This window comes from Anser cygnoides, chromosome 3, assembly GCF_040182565.1.
Source record: "Anser cygnoides isolate HZ-2024a breed goose chromosome 3, Taihu_goose_T2T_genome, whole genome shotgun sequence".
Lineage (NCBI taxonomy): Eukaryota > Metazoa > Chordata > Aves > Anseriformes > Anatidae > Anser > Anser cygnoides.
Window position 1 is genome coordinate 28,153,930 of NC_089875.1, and position 18,323 is coordinate 28,172,252.

The 18,323-nt window shown below is 40.9% G+C and overlaps 1 protein-coding gene across 5 annotated transcripts in view; it reads right to left on the minus strand.

Annotated features, from left to right (window-relative positions):
- The window catches only part of THADA (THADA armadillo repeat containing), a 170,965-nt gene that overhangs the window by 1,428 nt on the left and 151,214 nt on the right, over nt 1-18,323 (minus strand). For all 5 annotated transcript variants that reach the window (XM_066993773.1, XM_048057630.2, XM_066993774.1 and 2 more), the window contains one exon: nt 1,077-1,243. In XM_066993773.1, the coding sequence (XP_066849874.1) occupies nt 1,077-1,243 (167 nt within the window). The remainder of the gene's footprint in view (nt 1-1,076; nt 1,244-18,323) is intronic.

Consider the following 18,323-nt stretch of genomic DNA (forward strand, 5'->3'; position numbering starts at 1 on the left):
GTATAAGAAAGATACAAAGAGAAGTAGAGTGTAGAGCCTGTTACAGGTTATTTCTACAAAAAAAAAAAAAGGAAAAATTCATATGCATCATTTTTCACAGGTTTTCAATGCAATATGAAGTTTCTTCCTTTGCCAAAGAAATTCTACCTTCAAAAATGAGGCAGTTGTGGTATAACTCTTGGGGAATAGTGGAAGTAAGTAGTAGTCCTAATCCTTAACGTGTGCTTGCCTTCCACTGTAACTGTCTTGTATTTCACAGAGACTCCTGTAACCAGCATGGTAATTTGCTATCTCATGGAGCTTTTTGAGTGGATTAAGTGGAAAAGGAAAATGGTATCAGCCAGTGAAATATCAGAAAGGCGTACCTAAACCACAGGCTTAAGAGAAGTTTCGTAATACATTTTATGGTGCATATTAATTGTCAACAAACATCCCTGTTACCGCTACTTCCCTGTTACCGTCTAGCCTGATTTTCATTCTTACAGCCTTGTCATGGCAAAGGTAGCGCAGTGCTATATACAGCTTTAGGCTCTACAGAACCAACATGGCAAAGCTTTTCTTTGCGTGAATAATCCTTCTGAAGGCGATGGCTTAGGTAAGTGAGGCTAAGTGCTGTACAGCACCAGTCCTATGAAGATGGCATGAGGCTACCAAATACGTAGCTGCAATCTCTGGACAAGCAGCTGGGGGAACACGGTTCTTGAATGCCAGATGTGCCTGGCACCCACAACAGCACTTTAGATTCAAGGCGGGCGATCATCTGCAATGCCACTGAATGCAATTAGTTACAGCTGCAGTCAACAATGATTTGTTAAGTAACTCTTGATTTATTTCAATCTCTGTTTGTTGGTCTTTTTAATTTTATACTGATATTGCCAGGCCACTGACATCAACTCTATTTATTTATTCTAAATCTGTCCACGTGATTTTTTTTTTTTTTTATAATTGTAAATACAATTAATACTGGAGTAATGACCGTTAGGGAATGGCTTCATCAGATTAGCCATTTCATTCTATTCCTAGCGCAAGAAACACAGCCATCCCAATGTGAGGGAGCAGCTAGATGTTAGAATTACCAGAGCTGAAGTCTCCGAGCCTTGTCGTAGATCACTGTCTCCCAGCAGCCACTCCAGCAAGATCGGCACGCCGGCACCGGCTTCCCCCCACAGCTGAAGCAGCTCACACAGTGTGCCAAACGCTAAGTCCAAGGCCATCGGAGCATTCACTGTCCTAAGTGCAAACTCTGTTGAGAGAAAATACGTGCAACGAGGTATAGCAAGGCCAGAAACATTTTCAAATAAGATCAGCACAAAAATGATTTCTTGAAAGCAGATGCTGAATTTACACAAACACATCTAGAAAGACTGCAAGTATGCCAGATGAGTATTCTCTAACACCTGGAGTCTTTTTTCCAGTCCCAAAATCATACATGAAGCAACTGAAACACTGATGCCTAGTATTTTTTCTGCTCATATAGTGGCATTCCTTAACAAAGGTTCAAGTATACCAAGATGTCTGTTAAAAATTTGTTCAGAGACAGTGCTGACACTATTACATGGTGACTATTTATGCAAAACTGCAGCTATACCGTAAATGTGACCTGGTGATTCACTGGATCTCGAAGCCTACAGCACATTGTATGTTTTAAAGGACTGAGATATAGAAGGAATCATCATTTAGTATGCAATCTCTCTCTATATAGTAGGTTATACGTTTATATACATGCACACATATGTAAGAGAGATCAAGCATGCAAGACAGGCTTAGAGGAGATGTTCGAGGAGGGAAAGACAGACACTGCTTACAATATCATCACAGAGATATATCTATACAGTTTTTGCTATCGGCTGCTACAGTTTTTTTCCCTGGGGACTGAAGAAATGGACAAATCATGCCAGAACTGTACACAAAGCCATCATCCACACCAGATTTCTTCCCTAAACCTCTCCACTGCTCTCATCTGTGCAGATGATGTTCTAACTATGTTGTTCCTAGGCCTGCTCACAATAATGGAATACATAAAAATGCCATCAGCCTTGTTTGCATTCAGATTCAACAGTTGCCTTCACCAATACAAGTTTATCCAGTGGTAATGTTAATGTAGTTTTTCCTTTTTTTTTTTTTTTTTTTAAAATGGGCATGAAGGAAGAGGACTGGAGGAGGAGCAGTAACGAACAAGTCCCTGTAAAATTCGTTAGTGTAAAATGGATTTGGGCAAAATTTACCCTTGTGTCCACAGTCACCAGCAAAAAACAGCTGTTCACAGAAGGGTCTTACTTCTAAGTAGTAAGGACACATCATCCAGACACATCATTCTTGAAGACTGTCTTTTCTGAGGCGGAAATGCAGCAGAGCCAGAATTATTCAGAAAAATCGGTAACAGACATGGAAGGCTGACCTCACTTTTTGTGTCGGAGGGTCCTTAAACATTTCTCATGAAGGACAACCACTAACATGCAAGAGGTACAACAGTGCAGTCCGGCAGCAGCCACCCTTCACACCTCTGTTGTGCAACACTCCCTACTCCCTGTGCCAGCTGCAGATCTTCTGGAGTACTGGCACAGAAGAGCAGCGTACAGTAAAACACGGCCTGCATACCAGAACTAGGGAAATAGGCATGCCAACGAATAAGGAAGAGCAAGAAACAACTGAAGGCAGAACAGGCTCGGAAAAAGATGGGTGCATGGTGTTTGACAGACCTGGCAAAGTATGGAGGACATCAGGGAGGAGGAATTAAGATTTGAGACCACAAGAACAAAGGACTGTAATAAAGGAGGGAGTGAAGGAAAAAGAACAGATGGTCCCTTCTTTATCTTAGAGTTAGATGAGGGTAAATGGAAATCTCCTTGAACAAGCAACAGGAAGGTAGGCAGTCAATCTCTCAGTGACACTAATAACGTTACATATGCAGTTTGTCTCTGGTAGACAAAGAAATTAAATATTCAGGTCTGTTTTCTTCATGTCGAGACTTAGCACTGTATCAGGACACCCCTCAGTTTTGTCAGGGAGGGAGATTTTGCAGGGGAGCACGGCGCGATGTCCCCACACCATTTATTTTAGGTGTTTTTGCTGGTGGTTCTTTTCAAGATTTCCCCCACCACCACCCCAAGCTTGCTTTCTCTGTTGCTGTGCCCTACTTTGAACATGTCTGTTACTCTAAAGGGCAGGTACAATGTTTGTCCTCTGTGGTTTGATTTGCTCAGGCCCGGGCAGAAACACAACTTCGTTCAAGTGCTGTGGGCACCTGCGCCCCTCAGAAATGCTGGCAGTCCCCGAGCTGCAAGGATACAAGCGGAGACAGCGTGGGGTTCTGAACTGGAAACGAGCACCCAGGCTACCAACACAAAGCACAACATTTTCAGAACAGTTCTCCTGAATTCTGATGATCCTCCAGAGTTTTACGGATGATTACTGAATGCCTGTGGTTGCCAATATTTATGTAACGTCCCTTGCTTGTGTCATTCAATCTGTCTTTGAGTATTTAGCAAATTAAGTGATGCTGGGAGCTAAAACCCAAACATGTCATATCCTACTGCTGTCTTCCTGAAGTTAGCTGTTGCTTTGGAGGACTGATTATAGATACAACTGCACACATCTAAAATATCTGCCATTTCTGGGGCATTTTTTCTTTTTCTTTCTTTCTTTTTTTTTTTCTTTCAGATTTAGACTCCTGAATCGCAAACAAAATCATGTGGTCTTTGTGGATAAGAACACTGGGCTCCTGAGTAATGCACCAGAACATATACTGGGGCTGAAAACTGATGAGGCAGCAAAACAAGTGATGCTCAGATTGAACTTGCTTGCTGATAGTTTTTCAACAGAGCAACGCAGAAGAAAAGGCTGCTCTGTGGTCACAAAGCATGGCAAGCTTGTAGAGAATCCTTGCATCCCAACAAAATAAGTTGGAAGGTTTTCTTCCCCCCCCTCCCCCCCCCCCCAAGAAGACAATAGAAAAATTACACAAGTAACATTTATAGGAGGTCTAACACCCAGGAAAAGCATGAAAAACCTCAACACGGCACTGGCCCAAAAGATAGCGACTAACCTCCAGTGAACTGCAGACACCAGTGAACTGCTCTGCCAACCAACACATCAGATCTGATGTGGAGACAAAGAAAACCAAAGCAGTGCTCCTTTGATAAGGCTGAAACTGAGACTCCAGAAATTCAGATAACAGACTGCCTACCTTGGGTCTCCAGTGGCCTCCTGGTACTTGAGGTGTCGGCACAGATTCAACGACAGATCAGGCTCTGGCAGCAGCAGAATTTGTGCTTCCCCCTGCCCATCCCACCCCCGCTGCAGGGCTCCAGGGAGGGCTGGAAGGCTTTCCATCGCTTCCCCAGCTGCTGGCATTTACACACTGCACTGACACACACTGACTTCGATAGCAGTTCACACAAATATTTGATGCTAGAATAGTGCAGGAACTGATGTGGAGACTCCCATCGCCACAAGGGCAACAAAAGGATGGCACAAGTATCCAGAGAAGATGCATCAACCCCGTAAGATTTTGAGTGCTGAAGTTATTTAGATAAAGAACAACAAGCACAGTTATGTACATACCCATGACTTAATAGGTATACAGTGCTTTCAGAGAGAAGAACGTGCCATTGCTCTAAAAGTAACAGCAATGGATGCTGTAAGCACGCACGTGATCTTTTAAGAAACTCACAGAAGGTGTGATGTCTTCTGAAAATGAACGTCCATGTCTTCACTGACGTATTAACTGGTGACAAGAACTGCGCCTCACATCGCAGCTTGCCTGTAAAACTTGGCTGATTTTCAAGAAGCCACGGATTAGAGATTAGTTGATACTGTGTTCATGACTCATGCTAGGACTTCAGAAAGTGGTCTGAGCATGCTGAAGTTCACCAGGGGCAAAAAGGGCAGGTGGTTCTCCCCCACACACCCCAGCCTCTGGCCATGGCCTCCTGATGCTCCCCGCGAGCCAGCTCAGGTACTCTGCTGAGCACGTGGTAAGCTAACGCTCAAAATAGCAAAATGGCAATTTGGCACGCACCTGGCGTGGGTTCTGCTCGGTTAGCAAGCGGAGCTGGTCACCCTGCAGCCAGATCTGGTAGGGTTGGGAGCTGGGGAAGGGAAGGTCCCGTGTCCCCTTCGGAGCACAGGAGGGAAATGCAGAAGGAGAGCAAGACCTCCCTCTCAGCAAGCTGCTAGGTCAGGCCAGCCATAACCCGAAACTTCACCATCAGTCATGTAAACAAAATACTAGCAGAGATGAGTCAAGTGGCTATTAATAGCCTTTCATAATATATAAGTAACTATTTATTTTAAGAAACTGAAAAAAAAGACGTTCAAATGACAGATTTCTGGAAGCTGCTTACAGCTGATAGCCACAGGAACTAGAACAGCAGAAACCGAACCTGAAGATGTAGCTGTTGCCAAGCGCTGGGAAGTGTCGTACTGCTCCCACCACAACAGTTCAACAGGCTATCAGACTGTGTCAAAATGATCACTTATCTGTTTTTAAAATTTTAAAACATATTTAAGTTCCAACACACGAAAACATCACAGGCAAGATAAGCATCTTGTTAAATAAGCCATCATAGGGGCTGAAATAAAAAAAATTTCTCTGCGCCTCCAACAAGTAGCTACAAGCAGAATTAATACTACTCCTTGCAATGAAAAACAAGAGATAACCATCAGGTACTACATGTTTTTTTCATTTTCAGGAAGTGAATTTTCATAAAGGGAAAGGGGTTAAGTACTGCACTGTTTTAGTCTTCTTTGTTAATCCACCCACATAAAAATTAGACCTCCCACACGCACATTCATATACTCCAAAAGCTTTGATCATGCCAGATGTAAATATTTCTTCTAGTAGCCTATTACGTGTGCTCAAACTATACAATTGTTCTCTGTTAAACCCTCAGTGATATTATGGAGAGCTGAAAGGATATATTAAGAGCATACACACAGAAGATTTCAGTGACAACCGTGATAAAATATAGGCAAAATAGAAAAGCAGAACAGATTCCTTGCTTAAGAAGCCATTTTGTAATTGTTTTTATATTGGAAACTGTTAACTGAAGTTAATTTTAGAACAAAGGGTAATGCAATTTGTATAAATGTATACACTGTGTTCAGAACAAATGCAAAGAGAAGCACTAGGAGGGAGCTTAGTGCTGTAGTCCTGAGAGGAAGCCTCATGACGAATAGGGTACCAGCAGCGAGGATGTTTGCAAGCAAAACGTAAAGGATAAGTTGACATCAAAATTACAGAAAGTATTTTAGGTAGACAAGGCATATTCTAATGTGGTAAATTTTTTTTTTTTTTTCCTCCACAGAATGCTGCCTACCTACCTAGGAATACCCACTACTGCATCACTATCAATACAGTACTTTGTAACACACCAGTAAAATAAGGTAACGATACCCTTGCTTCAGAGACAAGCATGCACATTTACACCCACAAAAGCTCGAAGTTTTGCTTGGCAAAACTGGGGATTAATCTCGGGCTGATACATCACCTAAACAAGATGATGAATGTCAGCAAGAGATCTGTTTGCCATCCAAAAGATGGGAGGTCGAGCACCACAGTCATTAATACCTGTAAGGTTAGATTTGAAATTTTTTAATTTTTTTTTTTTTGAAAATAGATTGAAAATTTCAGCCATTGAATCAATACTCACTTTTGCTAGCATTGAAGGTTTTCTTTCTGGTGTCAAGTAATAATCAAGTTTACCCCTAATTCTTGACATATCAAGTAAAAGAGCGCCCGAGTGACACGTAGCTGCAGATATATACACACGGGTTTCCCCAAACTTAAAAAGTCTTAAGATTAAAATAAATAAATAAACAAATCTTACTGGTCCATCCTAAGAGTTTCATAAACTGGTAAATAAAATGAGGTTGGAAACCACATTTCTTATGCTGAGATCACCTGCTTGTATGTTCTAATTGGATTTAGATGAGAATTGTGCAGCTCTGTAGCAGTGCAGCACACAAGTGTCTGGCCACCAGGAAAACAACAGGAAAAATAGAAAGGTAGTGGCAGGAATGGAAAGTAAACTGGCGTTCATTCCCACTCGGCCTCTACAGATTGAAAAAGGACAACTGAGAGGTAGAACAACAACAAAAAAAAGAAAATACAAAAACGCTAACTGGGGCCTCCAGATAGTTCGCAGGTGACTGTTTGAAAGGGTGCTTGTTCATTGCACTGTGTCAGTTTAAGTTACAAACATCAAAATTTCCAGTTTTTAAAATGACCATTTATGTAAAATCTAATATATAAGCAGAATCCTTTTTATAGCGTTTCATAAAATCAAAGGCAATTAGATCATTTCTATCCTCTCGAGAAATATCATTCCCTAGATGACGTACAACTACCTCATCTGTTTTCCATTTTCTTGCCTGAATCTATTTTACAGCCACACTTTTTCAGGATGACTTTAAGAAGAGGCCCTTCCTGACATCATGCAACAGGATGTCAAAACACAACACTATTACAAAACAAACTAATCAAAACTAATTTGTTAATAGTTGCAGTCTCCGAGTATAGCGGCCGTAATGTTGCTCTCAGCTTTGCCTTTGATTATAAACAGATCTCAGTTAATAACATCTCTGATTATGACGGAAACTCACAGCTCAGGACCAAGCAGAAAATTAAAGCCCCTTCTTGAACAGAAAAGCACAAACATATTAATCGTCTTTTCAAGCCCATGTTTGGAATGTGAACAGAACGGTATTTTCCAACTCCGAATTATTTTTTAAATGTATGTGTGTGTGTGTGTATAGACAAGCTCTTCCCATACACGCCATGCCTCCTTTGCACAAAGGGTTTTATTACAAAACAACCACAGCTAACAGATCTTTCACAGGAAATGATTTGGACTTTACCACTTGCATTACCGTTTTTTCAGAAACACGCCCCCTGCCCCCCAAAGGCACGCTCCAATTTAAACAGCAAAAAACCAATACCCCCTGCATAAACCCACAGAACTTGACTTTTGAAAAGGTTAAAAAAAATGCATTATTCTTCAGCGAATTGTTTAGAACATTGCCAATGAGAATATGAATATGTTTAACTCAAATTAGGTGTGTGTTGGATAAATGAAGATGTACACTCACAGTTTCTAAATCAGTATCGCTAGAACTAAATATATGGCTGAGGTCTCTTATTATTGGCGTGTTCCAAGTGAGGAACTTTTTGCTTAGCACTGAGGAAGATTACCAGATGTGACTGAGATGTGTGTTACAGCTGTGCCGCAGGAACATGGGAGGCCAGTTTGTAACATAGCTGGGACTGTAGTGTCTGGAGATTGGTGGTCAAAGGTTCGTTATAGAAGGGATAAAGCAATGAGGAAAGTGTGGGTAATCAATATAGGAGACTGTAGATAAAATTCTTCTCTCCATAGTGCCTGAAACCCAAAATAATTTAGGGCTACGTTCAAATACATAAAAATATTTTTAAAACAGTAATGAAAAGGCAGGCTTTCCTTCATTACTGTGTGTCACAGCCACTGCCATCACAGCTTGCATAAGGAGCCTGTCGAGATCTGTAAGCTGCTGCCCTGTTTACTCACTTGCAATTAACATGCTGATAAGAAAAAAACACTTAATATATTATTCACATGAACACTCCATTTAACATTTACCACTTTCAGACTCCCGGGCTGAGCACATACACTTATCATTCGTGTGTTCTTTCTTAATTTTCAGGACCATAACAACTCATAACCTTTACGTAACGGTGCCACTGTGTAATTAATAGAGCTAAATGAAGCGCTGTCAGTAAATAATCAGTAGCTAGTCCTTGATGGATGAGCTGATCCTAATTCAGTCCATTCACTTTCAACTTTAATTAGTGGCATTGTATTCTACAAAGCAAACAGTTCCTTCACCCCATGATGATCTAGCATTGTATAAGAGGGCTGAGAATAACTTGCAAGGTGTGGAAATAAATTTGGGAATACAAAGAAGCCACAGCAATTACACATTTTTATATAATGTAATTCTTTCAAAAGAAGTAATATTAAGTTCCTGATGCAAAAGCCAGTGATTTTAACAAGTACCATACAAGCCAATAAATCTTCCTAAGAATCATGAGTTTTAATGAAGTAGTTCTCCCTCCTTTTTCTTTAATTAAAAAAAGTGATATGAAATACTAAGGTTATGTTGGTGGAATTTTTTTGCTAGATGCAAATACGGGCCTAAATATGCTCTGTATTTCTACATTTGAGTACCGATGCAACAACATAGTTTTTTTGTTGTTGTTACAATAGCCCTTGTTCAAACTCCATGCTTGCTGCAGCTGCTGGCAACTGCTAAGCAAACTGTTCACTTTTGAGTTACTTGAATTTAGAGTAATATTAGATTATCGGACATTTTTCAAATAAACATAGAAAAAAAATGAACTACTCAAGACCACTTAGGTTACGGTGTGCTTTGACCTTGTTCTACGTTTTCTCTGAATGTTAACTTACATCGGTATGCCTTGTCTTTCTTCCAGCAGTTCTGTGCTAAAGGGTGGGACAGTGCAGAGTAACGCATATTGCTGTAAGTAAGCTGTAGCTATTAAGCATGTCTGAGTAGAGAAGACCCTTGCCAACTTACTACAAAACATCTGAGGAGTACGTGCCATTTACCGAACATACGTGTTTGTGAGCAGAGGGGCAAAAAGTAAGTTGGGAACCTCAGCAATTCAGTCTTCATGTCTGTACTGATTGATACCTTATAATTAAATACTATGGAGAGAGGCTGTTTTTAAGTAGAGATGATTTATATTTCATTTTTATTTTTGCTTCATTTCACTTATTAAAAAGGATGACATTTGAAAGGAACTGACTCTAAGATTGTTCTTATGGAAAGTGCCATAAATCTTACATAGAATAATTTTTGTCAAAAAGGTTCATGATACACTCTCATCTTTTTTGCTGGCCAGTTCTCTAAACCCATGTATTTTCTCAGCATCTAAGAGTATATACTTAAAAGTGCAAAACCCCGCAGATGCTGTTCACTACGCAAAGACATGATGAAAAGAACCCTTGCATCAAACCCTTCCAACATACATAGTCCAGACAGACAACAGATGAATAAGACAAAGGGCTGAAACTTGTATGTAAAGAATGTCTCACAAGGAGAGTTATTTTTATCTTTTTGCTGGCATCTTCATACACAGATACACAATCCCATAATACTATCATTAATTTTGTGAACACACCCTTGTGTTAGAAAATATCGTAACTTCAAATTCATTCACACTTTAAGTGCATAAGTAACAGATGAGTGAGAGGACGTTCTTTCTTTCCCTGTCAAGATCCAAATGCCTTCTAATGTCTGCTTGCAAGTAGCTCTCCATGCAGTCTATCGGATCTGCTGTTACATAGTTTGCTGGCATCCTGTTGAAGAAAGCCTGCCTGGCTACAGAGCTGCGGTCTACAGACAGGCTGATGTTGCCAGGGTTCTTCCTTTCAACAGCTCCCCTCCAGCTCCTAGGCTAGTACAGACCCACAACTTCGAAAGACTTAAAGGCTCCTCTATGATCATGGGGCATCTTTCAGTCCACCCCAAGGAAGAAGTTTCCACCTTCTATCAAGCCCAGGAGCCTCAGAAGGTATCCCAATTCAGCTAACCTCCGTAAGCAGCAGTAGCCGAGAAGAGAGGCAGAAGCACCGCTGATAGCGCACGTGCACCACGTGCCCGTCAGCTCTACCAGGAGGCATCCGCCCAAAGCAACCAGCACCGAGAGCTTACACGTCACTTAGCAGAAGCTCTCCTGCAGGTGTCTGACAGACAAATTATAAGCACAGCTGCACGTCTCAATCCTGAAAGGAAAACACTCAACTCAGGAAAAAAAATTCAACAGCATCCAGCCCAGAGATCTACCTGCCCTTCACAAAGGCAAGATAACGCACCAGTGATTTCATCTGAGAGTGAGTTGGTTTCTAGGCTTCCTTTCAGATATATCACAGTGAAATGAAGCATTTCATGTACTCCTCACTCCTCTACGTCAACACAAAGGCTTCCTGATCCTAATCACACCAGTGTGGTTCATGACATTCTAGTATCAGGACTAAGACGATGAATTACCAAGATGATGTTCAAATTTCACCTTAAAGGAAGAAATGCATTTTTCTTTCACACAACTCTTGCCTCCTAGGCAATTTCTGGATTTTGCAGCTTCCGCAACCCAGGGCATTTCCCTTTCTTTATATGGGCATGTCCACACCTCTCTGGAAATCTTTCAGCCTATTTACACCTCCAATTTAAGCTCCAACAACTGCAGTCAAGTAAGTAACAGCTAGCTCAAGACTTGCTAGCAAACTGCTAGTTATTACATCCCTATCCCAGACATCGGTGGGGTGGCTACCTGCAACTTCACCTGCATCTTCATCAGCCACGCCACCACTGCAGGGCCTTGACACACAGAGGCAGATCGTTAAATCATAACATGGCTCGCATGAATCACTGAGAGATCTTCTCACAAGTGAATTTACAGGAGGAGCAGGAACTGCTTGGTCCTGCATACTATGTGAATATATACACAGACTCCTTGACTGATGAATACCATTCCATCAGTAATCAGAGTTCTTCAGTGGAAAGTCTAACAGATACAAATAGACTTGTCTAGAACAGATTTTACGTTTGTCTTTTCCATTTCCTTCAAAGTCCTTTGAGGAATTGCCTTGTGTCTCTTCAGCTGAGAGAGAACTGAGATAATGCTGAGTGCTCTCCACAATATACTGATACACTCTGAAAATAAGCACTCCTTGCACAAGATAACAAGAAAAAAATGTCTTGCATATGGACACAGATATGAACTGCGCAACACCAGGGAATTCCCAGTCACTGGGAAGAAACCTCTCTTTCTATTCTCTCCTCATTTAACACATGGCTTTGAACCTCTCATCCCACATATTTTTAAATAGTCCAACCAGGTGAGGAAGACAGAATGGCTAGCTAGCATGTGACTCTCATTCGTTCATCATTATGTGGAGTACTTACTTCCCAAGTCACTTGCATTTGTATGATGTCCACAGAAAGAAGAAATGGCACTATCTGTATTCTGCCGAAGCAGAGGAGAGATGTGAAGATTAAGATCAAAAAACCTTGACTGATATTAGATGTCCAACCTGAGACATCATGACCTGTTTTCTGAGTATTCAGCATCCTGTGTTTTAATATTTGAAATGCATTTGCCTCTGGCTTCTGCTGTACGTGCTCTGAACTCCTGCAAATCATGCCTCCAAGGTATCTTGCTGAGCACTCAGCAAACAGGTGACCTCCTTTCCAAACTGGTTGAAGTGACTTGCTTACCTGCACAAAACAGCTCTCTGGGAGAGGCAGGGATACAATGCAAATCGCAAGAGCAAAACTAAATGGCTTTGGCATGTTCCTTCTTGTGATCCTGTCTTAATTTATCACTTTCAGTTTTGCAAGTGAGGTAATACTGTTAGAGATATTTCCTATGCTGTATGTTCCTGATTCATCGTTAGAGCAAATCTGTCGTGCCTATTGAGTGGTATAAGAACTTCTTGGGGAAAAAAAAGGAAAAAACACACCAAAACAATAATAACAAAACAATCAAATGAAAAAACACCTTGTTGTAAGGTAGCTAGTCCCTGCTGCCTAGTACATGCAGCACATAATAAATAAGGTTGCATTTCCTATTTTTTTTTAATACCTGGCCTTGCAATCTCACATCTCACTAATACTCTTAGTGTAGGGAAAGGCCAAAGATGGCAATATATGTGTGTAATTTTTCAAATTTCAAAACAGAAAAAGAAATCTGTACCTTATCCAAGTAATATGAACATTGAAGCTCATGAGTCAGAGAAACAGTGGTACCACATGGCTGACCACATCTGCAGCTGGAAACTAATGGAGTAAGAGGGAATGGTAACATCGCAGGAGATGTGGGGTATACGGACAGCACTGCTCCCGTGTCTTCTATCTAATCCCTGTCAGCAGACCCCACAGTATCTCAACACAGGTCTAATTATCTTGGCCAGTTAAGTTCTTCTTTTCCTTTGAAAACTCAGGGCTTGACACTCAGCCTCTTAACCAGCTCCAGCCACACTATCTCCCAAAATGCAGGAAAGTTCCCCTTTTTATCTTCTTCCCTACATTCTTCTGCTGCTAGACCCAGTCCAGCCTCCTTTCACCACAATTTTCATTAAAGATCTTTCTCCTCCTTTATGTCGTCCTCTTACACTGGCGAGAAGGCGGCTCCTCACCTAACCAGACCGGGGATCCAGCTCCAGCACCCTTACTCTCAGCAGTTCAGCTCGACTGTTTCAACAGCCCACAGACATTTTTCTGATTAACCGTTTTCCCTTCTCTAACCAGAAATGACAGCACACTTCTCGTATTTGCTGACCACCCACAGGTATTATTGAAAGCGCAGGAGTTTTCATTTCAAGTACGTAAAGGCAGCCTGGCCCACGGCTGCCCCCAGCAACAACTGCAGAGTCCTTCTGGGGCTCTGCACCCCTGGCTCACAGCGCGCTCAGCTCCTTTCTGGGAGCACAGGTAAGTGCTGCAGGAGCACAGAAATTTAAGCTGCTTAGTGAACACAAAAATCTTTGCAGGTTTTAGCTTCTAGGCTCCTTAAAGTCTCTACCATGACATTTTATAGTCTTACTTCTCAGCCAAATTTGTACGTATTTTACTGAAGTAGCTTGCTCCAAAGCATATGTTAGAGCACTCAAAAGAAAAGGCCTGAAATTCTTTCTGTGGCCTGCATAAAGAAAGTATGTTTCCCTAACTTCATATATAGATTTTTTTTCTTATTTATTACAGTAGACATGAAATAAAATTTTTCACAGTATAGCAAATGTCAGTACCAACTATTAAGAATTAACACAAAAGCTGAAAAATACGATTTTATAATGAGAAGTGTCAGAGAACACTACCAATGGACCATCAACCCTGCTTATAAAAATACACAATTCATGCACAATTAATTTAATCTACAAGACAAATTATAAAGAGAAGATGGAGACAAAGCGATAGGCTGTGAGCTTACAGAAGTCAAGGAAAGTTCTGCTGAGAAGGTGCTAGAAATTGGGAGGATGAAGTCAGAGGAGGTGGAGATGAAGGTGGCACTTATTGCACAGAAAACAGTCACAGTGCTGGTCACGGTGCTGGTGTATTTTTTTCAGCCACATTGGCAGTCTGCAAGAGTAAACAACATCAAAGGGATTTTTGTCTGCTCCCCCCCCCTTTTTTTAAACAAAATAAGGAAATCAACAGGCATGCTCCTGTGTACGTGGTTTCCCACCACAACCTCTAAACCAGCTGTACAATTTCAACCCAGTCTGACAAAAGGGATAAAGAAATCCAAAACATGAAGTCTTGCTTCTATGTAACCAGCCAGCTAGGTAGGGAAAAGAGACCCTCTTACCATCCCACCTAGCGAAAAGCTGAAACTTCAGTGATTAAACATGAGAAAATCCACTTATCTGCAAAACAAATCCATGGAAAAAAAAAAAAAAAAAAAGAAAAACAAGCTCCTTTCATTCCACTGCTCAAGGAACTTTTTAAGCTGCCCCACGTAGTTACACTCCACATTGGCACACGTTTCTAACATGGACATGTACGTCTTCAACACAAAGACTCTTTCTGTCTGTAACATCGTATTTTTCAGTCTGCCTGTTTCAAAGGAGCTTGCTTCAGGGAAGGCCATAACCTACTTCCCCCTGCCAGGGATGGCACAGCCTTCACCCTACTGGTGAGAATCATGCAAAGTCCTCTAGCTTGGAGAATATACCTTTACTCTGTGACAGCCTTCCGCAGTGTCACAGAAATAATCATGCCAACAGCTGAAATCCAAGTTAAAGCGAGGCAGCTAACAAGCAAGGGCTGCCCGTATTGTCTGTGCTACTTCCCCATGAGTTGGAACTGAAACCACTAGTGTGTTCTACAGAGCAGCTCAGGATTCAGGGCCTGTATTTAAATACTGTTTCACCCTGAGATCCCTTCAACTCCAGGATCTCCTTATAGCCTGTTGAATTTCTATTCCAGGGTTTGTACCAACCTCACGTTACAGGAGCTTGAAGTCATCAGCTCCATACGATCAAGTCCTCTGTACTTTGGGATATAACCTGAGAGACCATTTCTCGTCTCACTATGATCTTCCCTGATTAAACTAGTCTATGCATCACACATTGCTTTAGAAAAAAGAAAATAATATTGGAAACATCTTTTCTGAAGGACCCTTGATTTGTTCATTAATACCATTTATGTAACACTACCACTATTAGACTTCAGAAATCACGGGACATGCCTTGTTTTCTGGGCATTTCTGAGATGCAGTGGTAAGAGAATATGGCATGTTTGTATATACTATATTGCAATATGGTGATTTACTTGAATAACTTACATTTGGGGAATTTGAATTAAAGAGAAAAGAGATCATGGAGTTTAACTCTTTGTCGTACTTCTTAATGTCTGTACACTAGATAGGCCTTTCAGTAAGTAGGAGGAAACGAGAAAAAAATCCATCTTTCAATGTTTATAGCAAATGTAGGTTAAGTTGAGTACCCTGTGGTCTAAACAGTTACATGCGAAGTTTTGTTTGGGAATGAATTTGTAAGAATGAGTATGGTGAGAAAAAAATCTACTAAGTGTAACCGTGGTCTTCAACACAAACATGCAATAAGCTTATGTGTTTCTGCGCATGAGGGAAAGTAAAAGGGTAATTAACATACAACATGAAAAAATGAATGGGTTTTATTAGCCCTGGTAATAAGATATTGTAAGTCTAACCTCCACTGTGATCAAGCCAAGTGTATAAGTTAATCAAGACCTTCACTGAAATATTTCTGTTAACACTTTCATCTTACCAGTGGGAATTATTTATACAAACGTTTTCCACTGCTAGCATGACAAGGTGATCATTAACACAGCACAGACCATGCAAAAGACCAAAATTAAAAACATGCGAAAGTGGCATTACACTGGTACTGTAAGCAACTACTATAAATAATTCTGCTCCTCAAAATGATTTCAACAGTCTTGTTCTACATCTAACAATCAAAAGCCCTGTATGAAAAAAATCTAATTCTTGAAATTTAAATTTCTAGGCTTCCCAAGGATGTTTAACTTGACTTTCACATGCATGAGAAATCAATTTGTTCAGCCAAGCCAGTTCCAAGTTCCCCTTGTAAGAGCTCATTTGGAACTGATTATAGGAAAAAAGAAGTTGACTTTTACACATCTTAGGTTTTGAAGTAAGGGCCCATTGTGTCCCAACAACTGCTTTCACCCCCACCCCCGCCACACCACTAATTAAAGCAACCAAATCAGTGGAAAGGCTATGGCTCAGGGAATTGGTAACACACTAAAAGCATCTTTCATTCTACGGTGCTGCTTTGGCTCTGGCACCGGTAGGTTCTATCTTGGTCATTAAAAATGCTGAATGCTGACTTACGTGAAAACAAAGAGGTGGTTTAGGTTAGTCTGCAAAGATATTTATGTTCCCTGCCTTGCTCCCGCCCACACATACACAAATGAAATGGTGTGCAGAAATCTGCTTGCAGAAGTGCATTGTCTCCTCCTTCTTGGTGAAACACCTCTCGGTGCAAAATGACATTGCAAAGAAATCTAAGTATGCTACGTGCGTGCCTTGGAATGGGACATCGGCCTTGCAGGGGACAAATACTCTGCACAGGCTATTGGTGTCATTTTTTCAGAGCTGGTATTTTATGGTGAAGCTTGATGCATAGGGCAGAACAAGTGGAAACGTGCACTGTTGACATCTGTTACACCTCTGTTGCTGAAAGACAGAGACCTTCATTCTTCTGCAGCTGTCAATTAGGGTTTTCCATGAGCAATATATTTCCAAAAACTAATGGACTATTTCCCATAGCATTAGACACACATTTCTCAGCATATATCTTCCTACTCTATGTATAAGACAGATGAATATTTAAATTATAATCTATTTAGCCTAAATACGAGCAGTTTACAACCAGATGTCTACAGTACTGAGATTAGACCTTTAAAGTTTTGCACATTTAGGGCTATGAGGTGGTAACAAGGATATGAAATTAAGTAATTACAAACTTGTAAAATTTCGCATGCTCTCCAGTGCATCACATGCTTTCAGTTGTTATCCCATCTGAGCCTTTCCTCAGCACACCACGTGTGCCCGGATGCACGTAGCCAAGCCTCTCGCTCATCTTTCACATCAGACCTTCCAGAATGCTGCTCTCCGCTGCACTCTGAGGGAGATGGTCGAGATACCAAAAATATCAGAGATGCTGGGCTATATCCATCTGGACTGCTTTCCTTCATGTGACCTTCTCTGTCTTAAGCAATCCGAGGAGGACGGGGACAGTTGCAGGTTATGAGTAACTCAAGACTTTTTGCACACAGTCCTGCCTACACTAGCGCCAGCTTTCACCTGTGCCAAATAATGAATGATTGACAATTTACCACCAGCTTCCCTATCCCAGCTTTCCATCATGTCTAATGCCTGGTTGGATGCTATGAGACAGTGAGCTCCCTGTAAAAATAAATTATTTTCTTTTGAATTGTATGCAACTACCTTTCATAATTCTAGTGATTTTCTTTCGCCTATTCCTTCACTCTACTTGTTAATCATCGAACAATTCTTCTTAATGTAACAGGATTTCTTTTCCATTGTTTGTCTGACCGTTTTGCAACACAATCTGGCTTAAAAAAATGTATCAATTTTGAATAACTGTCCTGTATCAAATTGCTAAAATTTGTAGCCATTGGTCTTTCAAAAATAAGTATCTTGGGATAGTTTTACCCTTTCCTAGCAAGGGTGAAAGAGCAGTATGAATAAAAATTATGATTCTGTGAATTAGAGAACTGCAGCAACTGGCCTCCAAACAGTGCAGTGTGTGCTCAGACATCATTTTACAGATGAAGGACAAGCTACAGCATTACTATTTCAAGTTTCATTTCAGCTTTTCCAAACCAATAAAGCCGGAGTCCATTTATTCAAGTAATGCATTTGAATCTTGGTATGAATACTGAATACCATAGCAAAATGTCACACAGATATACGCTAGGTCCTGCAGTCTTCATATATCATGGAACTTCTATTATCTCTGTTGAGATCTCATTTCAAAATTCTAGATATGATGATGAAGCTGAACATTGCTGATTCTCAGCATGCCCCAAATTATGAATGCCAGCTACAGAAAACAAAACGCAATAAAAACAACTGACTAAAACTAAAAATCCACCACAGCTCTTCATGACTTAAGAACTAGTTGGCATAGGGCAGATAATACAATTTATTTTCCCCTAGCATCCCTTGCCATTCTGCCACTCACATGTAAAGAGATTTTTTTTTTTTTTCCAAAGTCTTCCAAAGCATGAGA